We start from the raw sequence: 21,148 nt of genomic DNA on the forward strand, positions 1-21,148 counted from the left end.
AACCACCCTCCTCAAACCTAACGCTAGGTTAACTTGAGGCTAATGGGGCAGAATTGGTCTATTAGGTTGCCTCGTGGCCTAACTCATCTTATTAGGTGCTATAGCAACTCCTAGAGTGGGAGGAATGCCATGGTTGACCCTACTTGTATGGGGACTCATTAGAGTGCCAAACTAATTGTTCTAGGTCATTTATCATAGAGCTTTTAACCAACAAGTTTATGATGTGTAAATTGTTCAATGAGACACTTATTTTTTATCCACAAAGCCCCAAAGGGTGTAACTTTGCCTATGATGCGCTTAATGTACTAATCTTTTCACATACAACTAATCCCAAGCCCATATAAAGGAGGAGGGTTGCATTAAGTAGCTGACAACTAGCTTAAAACTTGTCAAATCATTATGATATGAATCCTTACTGAATATTTGCTGGGGGCATCCCCTATGAGCAATGTGTTGCACTTATACCACCTGGATGTAACGAAAAGGGGGCGAGGGTGGGCTAGGTTGTCGACCCAAAGTGATGCACCATGTCGGCATTCGGGTACGTGTCAAATATGCAAGCATTCCTGCATCAGTAAGGACGTGGACGGGCAAAGAAGTTAGTTTGGGAGACTAGTATTAGATTAACAACTAGGAATATAGAAACACTTATGAGTAAAAGTATGAAAACTGTGGACACTATGATTAGAAGAAAACTTAATCTAATTTTCCTTCGAGAAAAAAAGTGGGTGCAGGAGAAAGATAGACAAATTGAAGATCGGGATTTAAACTTTAGTACATTAATCTAATTTGCCTTCAAGAAAAAAAGTGGGTGGAGAAGAAATATAGACAAATTGAAGATAGAAATTTAACCTTTGGTACACTGGAAAAGAAAAACATAAGAAAGGGGTAGGAATTATTGTAGACGAAAACTTAAAAAATAGCGTTGTAGAAGTCAAAAGTGTAGGGGATAGAATTATAAAAAATCAAGATGATCTTAGCCCAAGAGATAATAAATGTCATTAGTGCCTATGTTCCTCAAGTTGGCTTAAAAGAAAACCTTAAGAGACAATTTTGGGAAGATATGGATAGTATCATACAAAGGCATATCAGGGACTAAGAAAATATTCATACAAGCATAATCTGAATGGACACGTTGGGAGGGATAATAAATGTTATGTGAGGATACATGATGGATACGAATATGGAGAGAAAAATGAGCCTATGGCGATTTTCTTAGACTTCAACATTTCATATGAATTTATTACAATGAATACTTGCTTAAAGAAGAGAGAAGAACACTTAATAACCTTCAAAATTGGACCAAAATAAAGGTCAAATAGATTTTTTCTAAACGAATAAGGTAAATCATTTATCATGGAAGGATTGTAAAGTTATCTCAGGTGAAAGCTTAACTGCACAACATAGAGTTTTAGCGTTAGATATATGTATCAAAAAATGGAAGAGAGAGGAAATAAACCAGTGTAAGAGAACTAGTGGTGAAACCTAAATGGAGAAAATATAAAAATAAAAAAAAATTAAGATAAAATAATCAAAATGGCAATTTGACTATAGAGGATGGTATAGACACAAACATCCTTTGGAGTATGATAGCTAAATCTATTTAAAAAATAGAAAAAGAGATTTCAGAAGCGCAAGATTCTTGAATAGCAAAGAAAGTTAGTGGTGGGATCAAGATGTCCAAAAAGTTGTAAAGACAAAAATAATTTGGTATAAAACATGGCAAAAATGTAGCATGGAAAACTTTGAAAAGTATAAAGAAGCAAGAAAAGATGCAAAAAAGGTCATTAGTGAAGCTAAACATAGATCATTTAATAATTTGAATGCTAGATTAGATACAAAAGAAGGAGAAAAAGACATATTTAAACTTACTAGAGCTAGAAAAAAAAAAAAAAAAAGTAAGGACTTGGGTAATGTAAAATATATGAAACGTGAGGATGATATTGTCTTGGTTAAGGAATAAGACATAAAAGAAAGATGGCGAAGTTACTTTAGTAAGCTATTTAATGAAAACCAAGTAGAAAGCTTAAACTTAAAATTGAAAAATGAGGAAAAGACTAAAAATATGAGATTTATTAGTAAGATTGAAGTTAACCAAGTAAAGTTTGCACTAAAAAAATGAGAAATGGAGAAGCTATAGGACCAGATAACATCTCAATTGAAGTTTGAAAATGCTTAGGTGATAACAGAATTATATGGTTAACTAATTTGATTAACAAAATTATAAAAAACTAAAAAAAATGTCAGATGAATGGACGAAAAGCACTTTAATACCTATATACAAAAATGAAGGAGATATTCAAAATTGTAATAACTATCATAGAATTAAACTTATGAGTCATACAATGAAATTGTGGGAAAGGGTAGTTGATCAAAGATTAAGGCTGGAAACAAATGTCTCGGAAAATCAATTTGGTTTTATGCCTGGGAAATCACCTACAGAAGCTAAATATCTTTTAAGAAGATTAATCAAAAAGCTTAGGGAAAAGAAGAGAGACTTACATCTAATATTTATTGACTTAGAGAAAGCGAATGATAAGGTACCTAGGGAAGTTCTATGGTAGGTTTTATAAAAAATAAAAATAAAAACTAAAAAAAATAAATTTAAAAAAAAAAAAAGTGCATTTAGTGGGTATACTGGTGTCATTAAGAATATGTATAATGGAGTAATGACTAGTGTTAGGACTATAAGTGGAGAGACTAGAGAGTTTCCAATCACAAGAGGTGTACATCAAGGATCTGCTTTGAGCTCTTATCTTTTTGCTTTAGAAATGGATGAACTTACTAGGACTATCCAAAATGAGAATCCATGGTGCATGTTATTTGCAAATGATATTGTCTTGATTGATGAAACTAGGAGTGGAATAAAATCTAAGTTAGAATTATGGAGAGAAGCTTTAGAATCTAGAGGCTTTAGGATAACATAAGACAAAATATATGAAATATAATTTCAGTAATAGTAGGAGGAATATCGGAGACAAAGTTAAACTTGATGATGAAGAAATCAATAGCACTAGTTGATTTCGATACCTGGGATCTATTATGCAACCTGAAGGACAAATTGAAGATGTAATAACAGAGTTAAAGCAAGTTGGATAATATTGATGATAAGCACTTTAAGTGTGCTTTGTGATCGTAGAATACTCTTAAAGTTAAAAGGAAAATTTTATAGGACAACTGTAAGATCAGTTATGCTATATGGATCAAAATGTTGGGCAATTAAGAAATAACATATCCAAAAAGTAAAAGTTATCGAAATAAGAATGCTTAAATGGATGAGTGGTCTAACGTCAAAAGATAAATTAATAAATGAACATATTCTTGGTAAGTTAGGCGTAGCTCTTGTAAAACATAAGGGAGGGATGTCTCAGATGGTTTAGGCACTTGCAACGTAGGCCACGTAGTGCACCATTGAGGAAGAGTGAATTAGTTACTGACTTACTGAGAGAGGCAATAGAAGGGATAGGGATAGACCTATGATAACTTGGAATGAGATAGTAAGGATTTAATAGCCCTGAATTTGTTGAAGAAAATTGTCCATGATCGCATAAATTGGCGGAAAAGGATTCATGTAGCTGACCTTACTTAGTGGGACTTAAGACTTGATTTTTCTGTTGTTGTCATTGTTGTTGTAGAGTCTTGAAGGGTGTCTGCCGAATAGACAAAGATTGGGTATCAATTAGTATAAGATAGGTGGAGATGGTTTCAACGGGTTGTTGGTGGCTATGGATGATGCGATGGGGTACAATGATGCTTAGGAAGATTAAATTTGACTACAAGATATATGAATCATAATTTTTTATATTTTTGGCAATAAAAGAAGATGTATTAAGGTAGAGAATGTACAATCAAAGCAAGGATACTAAATCCTCAGGAAAATAAAATAAAAAACAAAAGAAAACTCAAAAATAAAAGTGAAGCAGAAATAAACAATAAAAACTGCTATGATCAGCCAAGAAAACCCCCCTATAAACCCTTCCCATCATAGTTCACCGAACACTTCAAATTAGCTAATTCCCTCTTACCCTTCTTCACCTTGTATTTGCCACCATCAAGCCTGACTTCATTACCTCCTTGATCAGATAACATGAGGCCCAAGTCATCCAACAACCTCTTCAGTTTCAATGTCCTTCCAAGGAAATTCGTCTTGAACAGGAGTGGGCAAAATTCCACCCTAAACCATTTTATCATCTTTGGGGACCCCATTTTCTAACATATTAATACCTTCTAAACCTTCTAAAGGACAAGGCAGCCGTAAGATAAATCCCCGAGATGATTAATAAAAGAATCAGAGGAATATACACATTATTGCTGAATATGGTCCAAAAATAAACATGGTCCTACATGATATGACTCATAAAATTACTACAATTCACACACGTTAAGCTATTGAACATAATGCACATGAATGGACATCGTCCTGCATAATATGACAAGGGAGTATGAACAATGAACAAGGATTTGAGCAATGAAATGAACCAAAGGAACTCATATGAAAAGGGCATATCTTGAAAAAAAAAAAAAAATGGTAACAAGAAACTTGGAATTATGCAAATTACTGGTTTTCCAATCATGTAAACATTAATCAAGATAAATGGGAGAATTTTGGTTACCTCACCAAAGACTCTAAGCACAAATTGCAATAAGCCTCAAGCTATCAGCATAGTCATGCAATTTCTCAAAGTCCCAATTTCTCAAGGCTTGACAAAAATGCACACAAACTGCAGCAAATAGGTCTGTACCCAGTATTTGGGATGAATTTATCCAATTATTCTCCAAAAAATGTATGCACTAGCACTAGAATTTTCTCAATTAAGCTTCAGAATATCAGGAAAAAAACATGCGACTAGAACCAAATACTCACGAATCTGGAGGTTGCAGAAGGTTCTGGTTGTGTCTTATACACGTGTCCCAAAGCATCGAGGCATGTGCCGCCAGCAAGGCTTCTCTGAAGATGGACTTCTGGCTGGTCAAGGGGAACATATTTCAGTTATGGTGGCTGTCTCAAGAAAAGGTCATAAATTTTGGGTATTTGAAGGGGGTCGGCCGGGAATTGTTTGGCCAACACATGGGGGCTCTCCAATGTTCGTACGGTGATCAAATTTCAGGGGATGGATTTTCAGTGAGGTCTGTCTTCAATGGTAATGGAGGTGCAATAAAATGATGCCTGGAATTTCATGTTCAAATTCGAGGAGCACAATTGTCATTGTTTGAAAAAGTTGCAGATGAACAGTGCTACGAATTTCCAGTTTTTCTTGCTTTCTTTGCTTGAATGGTCGAAATTATTTGGTTTGAGGCAATGTGGGATGAAATTATAAGTGCATTGAAGGGATTAGAAATATGATTATGGCATTATGGTGTACAATGGTGGCAGTTAATTAATGGAAGAGCAGCAACAAGGAAGACTGGGACTGAATCAAGTTTTGCTCTGATACCAAATTGACATAGGACAGTAACTCAACAGAATCAGAGAGAGAACTGAGTAAGAGAAATACAGAAAAGGAGAAGATGGAGAAAGAAGAAAGTAGAAGAAGAGTGAATTGTTGCAAGTCAGGGCAGAAATTAGAGAGAGAGGAGTTACAGACAAAAATTAAGAAACAGCGGAGAATAGAAACAGAGTAGAGAGAAAGAAGAAGAAGAAGAAGGAAGAAGGAAATAAGGAAAGAAGAAAAGAGGGAGGAGAGCTGCAGGAGAGAGAGGGGGTGGAAAGAGAGAAACTGAACTGGAATATTGAATTCAAATGATTATCCGTCTCATACAACTTACAAACCAAGAACTTATACCTACAACTAACTAAAACACATAATTACATAAATCCCCAACATAACAGGAAATTAAGCAACACCCAAAAAAAAAGGACTAGAACAATCACATTTTCCTAATTCAATGCTTAAAACAAGTATGCTGAATAGGCAGCCTAAAGGATGAAAGCAGTCCTCCATCAGGAGCAAGACTATAATATTAGTAAAATAAATTTAAGCACGTAATATTCTGTTGGAAAGTTTCAAATCTTTTTAGTCAACTTTCCTACTTTTCTAAGAGAATCTCGGCTGTAAATTTGTAAATATCCTAGAATATTTAGTTTCCTTAGAAGCTAGCATATTTGATTCTTTCCTTCTTGGTTCTTTCCTTCTATTCTTCTGCTGTACATCTATTTACACAGACTTGTACCTATGTTACGATTAATGATAATTATTTCCACAAGAAGCTATCTCATTCTAGATGGTATCAGAGCTAGGTCCGGCTCTTGGCCTTGTGTAAACCTTAGTTTCCCTTGGCGGCTTCAATCTGACCCTAATCTCTATAGGGTTTTCTTCTTTGTTCAACTCTACCCTAATCTCTTCTGTTGCTAGCCATGGCTGAAATCAAACCTGAAACCAGACCTACCCATTCTGAACCTTACTCTATCCAAATTACCAATACACAATTGAATGAGGCCAACTTCCTGCAATGGTCACAATCTGCCAAGATGTATATTCGTGGAAGAGGGAAGATAGGGTACTTGACTAGTGAAGCTAAGGAGCCCGAGAAGACAAGCCCATCTTATGCTATATGGGATGCTGAAAATTCCATGGTGATGGCATGGCTCGTGAATGCCATGGATAAAGAGATTAGTGCTAATTACATGTGTTATTCTACTGCAAAGGAACACTGGGACAATGTGAGTCAGATGTACTCTAACCTTGGGAATTACTCTCAGATTTATAATCTGCAACAAAAGATCAGCAATACTTATCAAGGAGATGGCAGTGTAACAAGGTATTTCAATGTTCTTAAGGGCCTATGGCAAGATCTAGATTTATTCAATGATTATGAATGGAAAAATCCTGTTGATTGCAATCACAATAAGAAGATGGTGGAGAATGCAAGAATTTTTAAATTCTTGGCTAGACTTAATGATGAGTTTGATGAATTAAAAGGGAAGAATCCTAGGGAGACAGCCTCTACCCCCACTCGGGGAAGTATTTTCTGAAGTACAACGAGAAGATTGCCGAAGGAGTGTGATGATGAAGAAAAAGGAGGATGAGACTGTGGAAAATTCTGCTCTACTTGCTGCCAGTAATCCTATTTCTCATGCTGCTAGTAACACAGATTTGGCTACGGCCAATATTTCTGCACAGCGGCCTTACTCTAATCAAAGGAGGTTGGAAGATAAGCCTCGAGTATGGTGTGACTATTGCAATAAGCCACACCACACTCGAGAAAATTGTTGGAAACTCCATAGAAAGCCAACAAACTGGAAAAGCAACAAATCTGGACCCTCTGGCAGCAATCATGCAGTCCCTAAAGCCAATGAAGCTAATTTCCTAAGTGCTAAACAGGTGGATCATCTTTTTCAACTGCTGAAATCTACTTCTGCCTCTAGTCTTCCTACTGGTTCATTGGCCCAAACAAGTGATAACTTTAGTGCCTACCCTTGTTGCTTAAATCTTGCACCATGGATTATTGATTCTAGTGCATCTGATCACAGGACCAGTACCTCACAATTGTTTCAATCTTATTCTCCTTGTTCTGGTAATAAAAAGATTAGAATTGCAGATGGAAGTTTTTCATACATTGCTAGAACAGGTTCTGTCCAAATCTCTGAAAAAATAGAACTCAAATCTGTCTTTCACGTCCCTAAACTTGCTTGTAACCTACTATCTATTATTAGTAAACTCACATAGGATTCTAATCGTTGTGTCATTTTCTTTGATTCCCATTGTGAATTTCAGGACCAACTCTCGGGGAGGATGATTGGCAGTGCTAGAACGGTTGATGGACTCTACTACTTCGATGATACTTTATTCAACAATAAACAAGCTCAGAGTTCGAGTAGTAGTACTAGTTCTATTTCTGTACGTGAACAAATAATGCTTTGGCATCTTAGACCAGGACATCCTAGTTTTCTCTATTTAAGACATTTGTTTCCTACCTCATTTTAAAAACTGGATTGCAATTCTCTTCATTGTGATGTTTGCCACATATCCAAAAGTCACCGAAGCACCTATCAATAAAAAGCTTATCATTCTTCTAAACCTTTTTATTTACTTCATAATGATGTTTAGGGTCCCACAAAAATAACTACTTCTGGTAAGAAATGGTTTGTTATGTTTATTGATGATCATACACGTTTGTGTTGGGTGTACTTATTGAGTGACAAATCCGAGGTTAAAAAAATTTTTCAACATTTTTATAATATGGTTTACGCCCAGTTCGAAACGAAAATCAGTATCCTTAGAACTGATAATGATACTAAATATTTTAACAAATGTTTAGGAACGTTTCTTTCAACAAAGGGTATTCAACATCAATCTACTTGTGACACCCCACAACAAAATGGCATTGCTAAGAGAAAAAATCGCCATTTGTTAGAGGTTGCACAGGCACTAATGTTTTCAATGCAAGTTCCTAAACATCTATAGGGTGATGCTATTTTAACTGCATGTTATCTTATTAATAGGATGCCTACTCGAGTGCTAAAATACATCACTCCCTTAGATTGCCTAAAAAAATTGTTTCCTACATGTCGGATAACATCAAATCTGCCACTAAAAGTGTTTGGATGCACTGCTTTTGTTCATATACCTACCAATCTTCGATCCAAGCTTGATCCTAGGCTAGAAAAATGTGTTTTCCTTGGATATGCTCCTAATAAAAATGGTTACAAATGTTTTAACCCTTTGACCAGAAAATTTCATATCAGTATGGATGTTGTTTTTATTGAAACCAACATTTTTTTTGCCATAACTATCTTCAGGGGGAGAAAAAGGAAACCGAAGATGAGTTCTGGCAAACCTTTAAGCCTCTTCCAAATGTTTTCCTTGACATTGACATCCACTCTTTAAAGGGTCAAGAAACCGATACTTTAACTAGGGAAAATAATGGAAATCCTAGTCTACCTATACAAGGCATACCTGATTCACAAACAAGGGGAGAAGTATTATCAAATATTCCCTCATCTAAGCTTCATGTTTATACCAGAAGAAGAAATCATCAAAATAATAGAGCTCTTTCTTCAAATCCAAAGCAAGGCCAATCATCATCTCCGACAAAAGTTGGTCCTTCTTCACATACTCCAAGCACTTTTTCTTCTGCAGGTCCTTGTTTTGATAATTCTTCTAATCTTGACCTGTCCATTGCCCTTAGGAAAGGAGTTAGAACCTGTACCACACATCCTATTTCCAACCATCTATCCTATCATAGACTCTCCGATTCTCATAAGGCCTTTACTTCAAATGTTTCTTATATGTTTATTCCAAGAACCATTCAGGAAGCACTAGATCACCCAGAATGGAGATTGGTTGTTCAAGAAGAGATGGATACATTAATTGCTAACGGCACTTGGAAAATTGGTGACCTACCGGAGGGGAAGAAGACTGTTGGCTGTAAATGGGTATTTACAGTAAAATTCAAGGCTGATGGGAGTATAGAAAGGTACAAAGCAAGACTTGTGGCGAAGGGGTTCACTCAAACATATGGAATTGACTACCAGGAAACATTTGCTCCTATAGCCAAGATGAACTCAATCCGTGTGTTGTTCTCTCTAGCAGCTCACTCTAACTGGCCCTTATATCAACTACATGTGAAGAATGCCTTCTTAAATGGAGACTTAGAGGAGAAAGTCTTTAAGGATCTACCGCTAGGATTTGAAGGGAAAGGTGGCAAAGGCAAGGTGTGCAGATTGAGGAAATCATTGAATGGAGTCAAACAATCTCCCAGAGCTTGGTTTGAACGCTTTGGGAAGGTAGTAAAGAGTCATGGCTACAGCCAAGGTCAAGCCGATCATACTATGTTCTATAGACACACGAGTGAAGGTAAAATGGCTATCCTTATTGTCTATGTAGCTGATATAATTATGACAGGTGATGATAGCAATGAGCTAGAGGTTAAAGAAGATCCTTGCTTAGGAATTTGAGATCAAAGACTTAAGCAACTTGAAGTATTTTCTTGGTTTGGAATTTGCAAGGTCAAAGAAAGGAATTTTTGTTTCCCAACGCAAGTATGTGCTTGATTTACTTGGAGATATAGGTCTGCTAGGATGCAAAGCAGCTGAAACACCTATAAAGCCGAAGATAAAACTCCAACCAGCTAAGGTTGAAGAAGTGATCAACAGAGAGTAATACCAAAGATTGGAAGGGAAACTCCTTTATCTCTCCCATACACGTCCTGACATAGCCTTTGCAACAAGCGTGGTAAGTCAATTTATGCACTCACCAGGACCCGAGTATTTTGATGTTGTGTACAAGATTCTAAGGTACCTAAAAGGGACTCTGAGTAAAGGTTTATTATTTGGAGGACATGGGAATTTAGCGAGTTGAAGCATACACTGATGCAGATTGGGCTGGAAGTATCACTGATAGAAGATCAACTTCTAGCTATTAGACCTTTGTTGGAAGAAACCTAGTAATATGGCGCAACAAGAAACAAAATGTGGCGGCAAGGAGTAGTGCAGAGGCAGAATTTAGGGCTGTTGCTCATGGAATTTGTGAAGACTGGATCAAAAGGTTGCTGGAAGAATTAAAGATTACTAATTCACAACCAGTGAAACTATATTGTGACAATAAAGCTGCAATAGCTATCGCTCACAATCCAGTTCTTCACGATAGAACTAAACATGTGGAGGTAGACAAGCATTTTATCAAGGAGAAAATAGATAAGGGAGTAATCTGTCGACCATATATCTCAACAACTGAGCAAGTAACAGACATACTGACAAAGGGACTGCCGAAGAAACAGTTTGAAAACTTCATTAGCAAGCTAGCCATGGAAGATATCTTCAAGCCAGCTTGAGGGGTAGTGTTGGAAAGTTTCAAGTTTGTTTAGTCAACTTTCCTATTTTTCTAAGAGAATCTCGACTATAAATGAGTGAATATCCTAGAATATTTAGTTTCCTTAGAAGTTAGCATCTTTGGTTCTTTCCTTCTATTCTTCTGCTGTACATTTATTTATGCAGACCTGTACCTATGTCTAGAATGAGATAGCTTCTTGTGGAAATAATTCAAATTAATCGTAACATAGATACAAGTCTATATAAATAAATGTACAACAAAAGAATAGAAGGAAAGAATCAAAAAGGAAAGAACCAAAGATGCTAACTTCTAAGGAACCTAAATATTCTAGGATATTCACACATTTACAGCCGAGATTCTCTTAGAAAAATAGGAAAGTTTACTAAACAGATTTGGAACTTTCCAACACTCCCCCTCAAGCTGGCTTGAAGATATCTTCCATGGCCAGCTTGCTAAGAAAGTTTTCAAACTGTTTCTTCGGCAGTCCCTTTGTCAGTATGTCTGCTACTTGCTCAGTTGTCGAGATATATGGCAGACAGATTACTCCCTCCTCTATTTTCTCCTTGATAAAATGCTTGTCTACCTCCACATGTTTAGTTCTATCATGAAGAAATGGATTGTGAGCGATAGCTATTGCAACTTTATTGTCACAATATAGTTTCATTGGTAGTGAATTGGTAATGTTTAATTCTTCCAGCAACCTTTTGATCCATAGTGCTTCACAAATTCCATGAGCAATAGCCCTAAATTCTGCCTCTGCACTACTCCTTGCCACAACATTTTGTTTCTTGCTGCTCCATGTTACCTGGCTTCCTTCAACAAAGGTGCAATAGCAAGAAGTTGATCTTCTGTCAGTGATACTTCTAGCCCAATCTCCATCAGTGTATACTTCAATCTATAAATTCCCATGTCCTCCAAATAATAAACCTTTACCCAGAGTCCCTTTTAGGTACCTTAGAATCCTGTACATAGCATCAAAATGCTCGGGTCCTGGTGAATGCATAAATTGACTTACCACGCTTGTTGCAAAGGCTATGTCAGGACGTGTATGAGAGAGATAAAGGAGTTTCCCTACCAATCTTTGGTATTGCTCTCTATTGATCACTTCTTCAGCCTTAGCTAGTTGGAGTTTTATGTTCGGCACTATAGGTGTTTTTGCTGCTTTGCATCCTAGCAGATCTTTTTCTCCAAGTAAATCAAGCACATACTTGGATTGGGAAACAAAAATTCCTTCTTTGACCTTGCAAATTCCAAACCAAGAAAATACTTCAAGTTGCCTAAGTCTTATATCTCAAATTCCTGAGCAAGGATCTTCTTTAACCTCTCTAGCTCATTGCTATCATCACCTATTATAATTATATCAGCTACATAGACAATAAGGATAGTCATTTTACCTTCACTCGTGTGTCTATAGAACATAGTATGATCGGCTTGACCTTGGCTGTAGCCATGACTCTTTACTACCTTCCCAAAGCGTTCAAACCAAGCTCTAGGAGATTGTTTGACTCCATACAATGATTTCCTCAATCTGCACACCTTGCCTTTGCCACGTTTCCCTTCAAATCCTAGCGGTAGATCCATAAAGACTTTCTCCTCTAAGTCTCCATTTAAGAAGGCATTCTTCACATGTAGTTGATATAAGGGCCAGTTAGAGTGAGCTGCTAGAGAGAACAACACACGGATTGAGTTCATCTTGGCTATAGGAGCAAATGTTTCCTGGTAGTCAATTCCATATGTTTGAGTGAACCCCTTCGCCACAAGTCTTGCTTTGTACCTTTCTATACTCCCATCAGCCTTGAATTTTACTGTAAATACCCATTTACAGCCAACAGTCTTCTTCCCCTCCAATAGGTCACCAATTTTCCAAGTGCCATTAGCAATTAGTGCATCCATCTCTTCTTGAACAGCCAATCTCCATTCTGGGTGATCTAGTGCTTCCTGAATGGTTCTTGGAATAAATAGATGAGAAACATTTGAAGTAAAGGCCTTATGAGAATCGGAGAGTCTATGATAGGATAGATGGATGGAAATAGGATGTGTGGTACAAGTTCTAACTCCTTTCCTAAAGGCAATGGGCAGGTCAAGATCAGAAGAATTATCAAAACAAGGATCTGAAGAAGAAAAAGTGCCTGGAGTATGTGAAGGAGGACCAACTTGTGTAGGTGATGATGATTGGCCTAGCTCTGGATTTGAACAAAGAGCTCTATTATTCTGATGATTTCTTCTTCTAGTATAAACAGGAAGTTTAGATGAGGGAATATTTGATAGTACTTCTCCCCTTGTTTGTGAATTAGGTATGCCTTGTATAGGTAGACTAGGATTTCCATTATTTTCCCGAGTTAAAGTATCGGCTTCTTGACCCTTTAAAGCGTGGATGTCAATGTCAAGGAAAACATTTGGAAGAGGCTTAAAGGTTTGTCAGAACTCATCTTCAGTTTCCTTTTTCTCCCCCTAAAGATAGTTATGGCCAAAAAAGCGCTAGTTTTCAATAAAAACAACATCCATACAGATATGAATTTCTCTAGTTAAAACATTTGTACCCTTTTTAATTAGGAGCATATCCAAGGAAAACACATTTTTCTGCCCTAGGATCAAGCTTGCATCGAAGATTGGTAGGTATATGACCAAAATAGTGCATCCAAACACTTTTAGTGGCAGTTCTGATGTTATCCGACATATAGGAAACAATTTTTTTAGGCAATCTAAGGGAGTGATGTATTTTAGCACTCGAGTAGGCATTCTATTAATGAGATAACATGCAGCTAAAATAGCATCACCTCATAGATATTTAGGAACTTGCATTGAAAACATTAGTGCCCATGCAACCTCTAACAAATGGCGATTTTTTCTCTCAGCAATACCATTTTGTTGTGGGGTGTCACGACAAGTAGATTGATGTTGAATACCCTTTGTTGAAAGAAACGTTCCTAAACATTTGTTAAAATATTCAGTACCATTATCAAATCTAAGAAAACTAATTTTTGTTTGGAACTGGGCTTCAACCATATTATAAAAATCCTAAAAAAAATTTTCAACCTCACATTTGTCACTCAATAAGTACACCCAACACAAACGTGTATGATCATCAATAAACGTAACAAACCAATTAAAATAGCATCACCTCATAGATATTTAGGAACTTGCATTGAAAACATTAGTGCCCGTGCAACCTCTAACAAATGGCAATTTTTTCTCTCAGCAATACCATTTTGTTGTGGGGTGTCACGACAAGTAGATTGATGTTGAATACCCTTTGTTGAAAGAAACATTCCTAAACATTTGTTAAAATATTCAGTACCATTATCAGATCTAAGGATACTGATTTTTGTTTGGAAATGGGTTTCAACCATATTACAAAAATCCTAAAAAAAATTTCAACCTCACATTTGTCATTCAATAAGTACACCCAACACAAACATGTATGATCATCAATAAACGTAACAAACCATTTCTTACCAGACGTAGCAGTGATTTTTTAGGGACCCCAAACATCACTATGAATTAAATAAAAAGGTTTGGAAGAATGATAAGCTTTTGATTGATAGGTGATTCGGTGACTTTTGGATATGTGGCAAACATCACAATGAAGAAAATTGCAATCCAGTTTTTTAAATAAGGTAGGAAACAAATGTCTTAAATAGATAAAACTAGGATGTCCTAGTCTAAGATGCCAAAGCATTATTTTTTCACTTACAGAAATAGAACTAGTACTACTACTCAAACCCTGAGTTTGTTTATTGTTGAATAAAGTCTCATCGAAGTAGTAGAGTCCATCAATCATCCTAGCACTACCAATCATCCTCCCCAAGTGTTGGACCTAAAATTCACAATGGGAATCAAAGAAAATGACACAACAATTAGAATCCAGTGAGAGTTTACAAACAAACGGCAGGTTACAAGCAAGTTTAGGGACGTGAAGGACAGATTTGAGTTCTATTTTTTCAAAGATTTGGACAAAAACTGTTCCAGCAATGGATGAAAAACTTCCATCTACAAGGAGAATAAGATTGAAACAATTGTGAGGTAGCGGTCATGTGATCAGATGCATCAGAATCAATAATCCATGGTGCAAGATTTAAGCAACAAGGGTAGGCACTAGAGTTATCACCTGTTTGGACCAATGAACCAGTAGGAAGACCAGAGGCAGAAGTAGATTTCAGCAGTTGAAAAAGATGATCCACCTGTTTAGCACTTAGGAAATTAGCTTCATTGGCTTTAGGGACTGCATGATTGCTGCCAGAGGGTCCAGATTTGTTGCTCTTCCAGTTTGCTAGCGTTCCATGGAGTTTCCAGTAATTTTCTAGAGTGTGGTGTGGCTTATTGCAATAGTCACACCATACTCGAGGCTTATCTTCCAACCTCCTTTGATTAGAGTAAGGCCGCTGTGCAGAAATATTGGCAGTAGCCAAATTTGTGTTACCGGCAGCATAAGGAGCAAGATTATTGGCAGCAAGTAGAGCAGAATTCTCCACAGTCTCATCCTCCTTTTTCTTCATCATCACACTCCTTCGACAATCTTCTCGTCGTACTTTAGAAAATACTTTCCTGAGTGGGGATAAAGGTTATCTCCCTAGGATTCTTCCCCTTACTTCATCAAAGTCATCATTAAGTCCAACTAAGAATTTAAAAATTCTTGCATTCTCCATCATCTTCTTATTGTGATTGCAATCAGCAAGATTTTTCCATTCATAATCATTGAATAAATCCAGATCTTGCCATAGGCCCTTAAGAATATTGAAATACCTTGTTACACTGCCATCTCCTTGATAAGCATTGCTGATCTTCTGTTGCAGATCATAAATTTGAGAGTAATTCCCAAGGTCAGAGTACATCTGACTCACATTGTTCCATAGTTCCTTTGCAGTAGAATAACACATGTAATTAGAACTAATCTCTTCATCCATAGCATTCACGAGCCATGCCATCACCATGGAATTTTCAGAATCCCATATAGCATAAGATGGGTCTGTCTTCTCGGGCTCCTTAGCTTCACCAATCAAGTACCCTATCTTCCCTCTTCCACGAATATACATCCTAACAGATTGTGACCACTACAGGAAGTTGGCCTCATTCAATCGTATATTGGTAATTTGTACAGAGTAAGGCTCAGAATGGGTAGGTCTGGTTTCAGGTTAGGTTTCAGCTATGGCTACAGCAATAGAAGAGATTAGGGTAGAGTTGAACAAGGAAGAAAACCCTATAGAGATTAGGGTCAAATTGGAGCCGCCAAGGGAAACTAGTGTTTACACAAGGCCAAGAGCCAGACCTAGCTCTGATACCATCTAGAATGAGATAGCTTCTTGTGGAAATAATTTCATTAATAGTAACATAGGTACAGGTCTGTATAAATATATGTACAACAGAAGAATAGAAGGAAAGAACCAAAGATGCTAACTTCTAAGGAAACTAAATATTCTAGGATATTCACACATTTATAGCCGAGATTCTGTTAAAAAAATAGGAAAGTTGATTAAATAGATTTGAAACTTTCCAACACTATGTTATGATTAATGAGAATTATTTCCACAAGAAGCTATCTCATTCTAGATATTCACTAAATAGTTTTCCTCCTTTTTTTTTTTTGGGGGGGGGGGGGGGAACTTGGGTGATCTGCTCTCTCTACAGTAGAGGTTTTTGGGGTAAAATATGAGATTGTTGAAGTGTAATTTTATGAACAAGGAATTTTTTTCAGTTGGCATTTCTGTTTAATATATTCATCTTGTCAAATTCATTTACATAAATCACATGTATTGAAAATGAAGGGTACAAGATTTGAGGTATGTTTGTTATAGAAAAGCACATGAATGGAATATATATACTTTGGAAAAGCTAAACAAATGAGTTTTGAGTTTACCAAAAGCATGCAACGTGCACCAATATATCCATCATGTGCAAATTGGGCTCGCTTGTTGGATGGCAGTCCACTGGTCAGGCCCCCAACTTAGAGTCTCCTAAGCAAATTAAGGGTCTATTTGGTATTGTTTTTGTTTTTCATTTTATGCTTTCATTTCTACATAATGAAGAAATAGATTATGAAAATGTGTTTATTTATGTTGTCAGTTTTTTTTTTTTCTAATGCTAACCAACTATTTTCAAAAAAAAAAAGAAAACCAGTTCTTATAATTTTCAGTTGTTTTGGCAACCTATTGCCAAAATATTTAATATCCAAAATCAACTTTTGTGCATATAATCATTCATTTTGTACATGATTTCTATTAAAATTAAAACAAAATTACCATATTAATTTAAAATATAATTAAAATAAGAATATCCATGAATTTAAAAAATAATAATAAAAGACATTTATAAAATATTTTTAATTTTTTAGTTGCATACAATAAGATTGTTCTTGTAAAGTGAGTTCTTATATATAATAATTACGTAAAATAATTATAGTAACTTTTTATTTTTATTATAATATTTTTTATTTTTATTCTTTTATACTTTTATTATTTTAATCATTTTTTTATTTGTAATTTGATTCAAGGACAAAAATGAGCATTTGTTCAATCAAGTTTTAAATTTGTTTTTAGTTTTAGAAAATATTAACAAATAGGTTGCTAGCTTACAGTTTGTAGTTTCTACTTCTGGTTTTTAGTTTTAGTTTATGGTTTTCATTTTCATAATTCTTGGCAGTGATACCAAACAGCCCCAACTATTTCTTATCTCAAGATCCAATTGAGCAACTGTATTCCCTTGTAAACAAGAAAGAGAGAATCCCCAATAGTGTTGATCTACGATATATGATACCAGATTTCTCCAAGAAAATATACAAGGTAGATCATTGAGACTCCTAGCTGGAGTACCAGGTTTTTGTTAAAGAATCAACAAAAATATACATGAATCACGCATGCTAAATTATTCATTTTTTGAGTTTAAGAAAAAACTCATTAGCAGGATAAAGCACTGTACCTGACTGAGGCTTTTCCAGCTGCATTAAACCATTTTATCGTGCAGGCATAATTAGCTGAACTTCTCCACTTCAACTTCTTATCAGTTAAATTCATAATCATAGTCCAAATTCATGTTCATTGCCAAGAAACATTGAATGAAAAACCAATGTCCATTTGGCACAAGAAACCAGATGTCCATTTGCAGTCATTTCGTTCAAATACCTATATGCTTCCTTTAGCCTTCCATGATCACATAATCCCCTAATAATCATCTCATATAAATTACCATTAACTGGGATATTGCTATTCTGCATTTCTTCAAATATGCAAAGGGCCCTTGAAATATTTCCTCGGCTGAAAAATCCATTGATCATCACTTTATACGTTAATATATCGGGCACTCCAAAGCTACCATTCAGAATCCTCTCAAAAAGGCTCTCTGCTTCAGCTGTTCTTCCCGCTTTCCAAAAGCTATCTAGTATGCAGTTGCAAATGCTTATATCATTCACAAACTTGCCACTTAGTACATCCTCATAAAAAATCCTCGAGGCTTCATCAATTTTACCCTTTTTACATAGCTCCACAATGACAAATTTTGTAATATCCTCAACATGGACAAGCCCTTTCCTTCTTTCGACATTGAAGAACTTAATAGCATCATCCTCCTGACCTGCCCGGAAGAGAGCTTTAATAAAAGAACCATACACACAAGCCTCCAGCACAGTTCTCTTCTTCATCATCTTTTTTAATAACATTTCTGCCTCATCAAGCTTTCCAACACTACATAATGACCGAAAATAACTCTCATAAGCCATAACCTCAGGAACTGCACCATGACAATTCAATTGGAAAATTACCCTCCTGCCCTCCTTCAATAATCCTTGTCCTAAACCATTAAAACTCTCCCTCTTTGTCAACTTGCAAAATAACTTATCAGCTTCCCTGAATTTACCAGATTTACAAAGTCCATGAATGAAACTCCCATATACACAAATATCAAGATGGCATTTTCTCCTTACCATTCTCCTGAGAATCAGATCTGCCTCACTCAAATCCTCATTTCTACAAAAACACTGAAACATTACAAGATAGGTAAGGTCATCAGCTTCAAACCCCTTACCATTCATTTCAATCAGAACCCCTCTAGCTAACAAACCCTCATTCACCCTACACAAAGCCCCAATCAAAGCCACATAGCTCTGCTGCTCTAAAACCCTACCACCCATCAAAACCCTCTCACAGACCCTCTTAATCTCACAAGCACCACCAAACTTACATACATGAATTACGTAATCCGATACACCAAAACGACAATGTGAGGGCAATTCAGACCCACAAACCTCGTCCCATACAATCTCAACATCGCAAATTCTACCATCCTTAACCAAGAAATCAAAAACCAAGCTGAACAAGAAATATTCGGGTACTCTCACATTCGTTTTCAGATTCAACAAAACATTTTTGGCTCTCCCAAGCTTTTTCAACCGAGAAAGACCGACGATTACGAATACTGACATCGCGGAATCGAAGTAGTGGGTCTTGGTCAGCATCGAGTCCAGGGCATTCAGAGCTTTGTAGTTTCTGGGGTAGGCGGAAAGAGTTCTGATCAGTGAAAAGAACTGCTTCAGGTAAAGAAGGTGGTCGGTGCCATCTTCTGTGAATTGGGGACGGCTTTGGTCGTAAATGTCATCGTTTTGAACGCATGTTTGACATGTTGGGTATGATGATGGGTTGAAGAGAGCTGTTCCGGTCGCTCTCGCGGTTGAGAAGAATCGACGACAATAGAGAGTGGATGGACAAGGTCTCATCGAGAGCTCTGGATTACTCGAAGTCGGTTTAGGCGGCGGTGGTTTGGTTGATTGAGAAGATTCCCGCACGACTACAGGAGAAAAAATTACATCCTCCGGCTCTCACAGTTGCTAAATGCTAACCAATAAAATTGCCCCATTTGGATGATGTACGTCCCATCTGAAAACGAAACCCAGAGAGCGTTGCAAGCATGTTAGGGTGGGAGTCGTGGGACTCCAGCAGCTTCCATAGCAACAATGAAGTGCTGGTGCAAGAGTGTCTTTCACGAGCCCCCAGGGCTGAGCTCAATTGGAGAGCGCGGATTATGGGGTTGCCTTTCACGAGGTCAGGGATTTCTCCCACCCCAGGTTCGATTCTTGCGACGAGCGCCTGAGTTTACCTCCTGCGTGGTGGTGTGGGGCCGCTGTCACATGGGTGTGGAATTAGTCACGACCAGTGCAACAGACCGTAAAACAGACGTCGTTGACGGTTGTGGACACCCGGATGAATCCAAAAAAAAAAGTGTCTTTCATGAGGTCAGGTGTTCAAACCCTCTTGAACTCGTTTCCGTCCCTGAACTCCTGAATTTTCCTTTCCTTTGAAGTTGTGGGGTCAACTTCGAGGGGCGCAGGATTAGTCACATGAACCGTAAAATGGTCGCGTGGATACCCCGTGTAATCAAAAAAAAAAAAAAAATGAAGTGCTGGTGCAAGGCGCAAGGGAAGTCAAAATGTAGCCAACAATCTTGCTTCGACCAGGGTGCGATGGTGCCAGCTCGTTGGCTGGTCTACGACGCGACTACGACCGGTTAACATTCAGGCTCATTCTTGTGCTTGAAAAGGGTTTATGTGAAATTTATGGCGACGGTGTGATCTTCAGCTTCCCATCACAGGCTCAGAACATAGGAGGAGTGGAGATATTGGCGTGACTAACTTTCATCTTACGAAGGAGGCTCAGCGACAATGGGACCCTGCGAAAATTTTGGCTATGTTCTGCTATGCTTGGTTTAGTTGTGGAATGAAGACAAGTTAAAAATGGAGCCATGCCCTTTAGTCTGCTGGAAATATTTTGTTCATTGAATTTATTCCTGAACATTCAATGAACAGTGAAGGTTGTAAGGACCTACCGTAGTTGGAGACTTCTTCATTTATGTCCAAATTATTTTCCTTAATATATTTTCATTTGGATAAATGCCGTTCTTTTGTTGGCACATTTTTTATGTTTGTTCCATAGCCATTTCGTTTTATCTTATCTTAGTTTATCTTTATTCTTTGCAATTGAATTTTCCTTTTAAGTTTTTCTATCACAAACTTGACTATCATTTCCGCATGTAGATCAAAGGGTTGGGATTCCTTTGGTCATTGTTTTGTTTGCTTTTGTGGTTTATTAACATGGGACCGTTCCATGTGCTTGACAAAATGCTTGAGAGAAACTATATTGAAGCATCTAAAATTTTTGCCTCGATTAAAATTTTTGTCTCTAACGAAGAATTTTATGATCTTAATTAATAGTAGATATATAAAAAATATATACATAAAAGGTTCATCCTTTCACCTAGTTTCCATAAAAAAAAATGCATTGACCAAAGGTTTATTCTATTTTCTCGATTGGTAGGAGTTGCTAGCGGTGTTATATTCTTTGAATTCGGTTGCTAGAAAAATTAGGAAAGTAAAAATGATTTAAAAATTTGAATTT

The 21,148-nt window shown here is 36.8% G+C and overlaps 1 protein-coding gene across 5 annotated transcripts in view; it reads right to left on the reverse strand.

Annotated features, from left to right (window-relative positions):
- The window catches only part of LOC131162533 (pentatricopeptide repeat-containing protein At5g61990, mitochondrial-like), a 36,802-nt gene extending 16,124 nt beyond the window's left edge, over positions 1-20,678 (reverse strand). For 2 of the 5 annotated variants that reach the window (XM_058119126.1, XM_058119125.1), the window contains exons 1-2: positions 17,685-20,190; positions 4,865-4,966 (exon numbers count right to left, since the gene is read on the reverse strand). In XM_058119126.1, coding sequence (XP_057975109.1) covers positions 17,782-19,473 — 1,692 coding nt within the window. In that variant the 5' untranslated portion in view covers positions 19,474-20,190 and the 3' untranslated portion in view covers positions 4,865-4,966; positions 17,685-17,781. Of the gene's footprint in view, positions 1-4,647; positions 4,737-4,864; positions 4,967-17,684 lie in introns of those variants that run through there. The other 3 variants (XM_058119127.1, XM_058119129.1, XM_058119130.1) reach the window with 3 other exon arrangements.
- Positions 20,679-21,148: the final 470 nt, after the last annotated feature.

Source organism: Malania oleifera, chromosome 8, assembly GCF_029873635.1.
Source record: "Malania oleifera isolate guangnan ecotype guangnan chromosome 8, ASM2987363v1, whole genome shotgun sequence".
In the NCBI taxonomy this organism is placed as follows: domain Eukaryota; kingdom Viridiplantae; phylum Streptophyta; class Magnoliopsida; order Santalales; family Ximeniaceae; genus Malania; species Malania oleifera.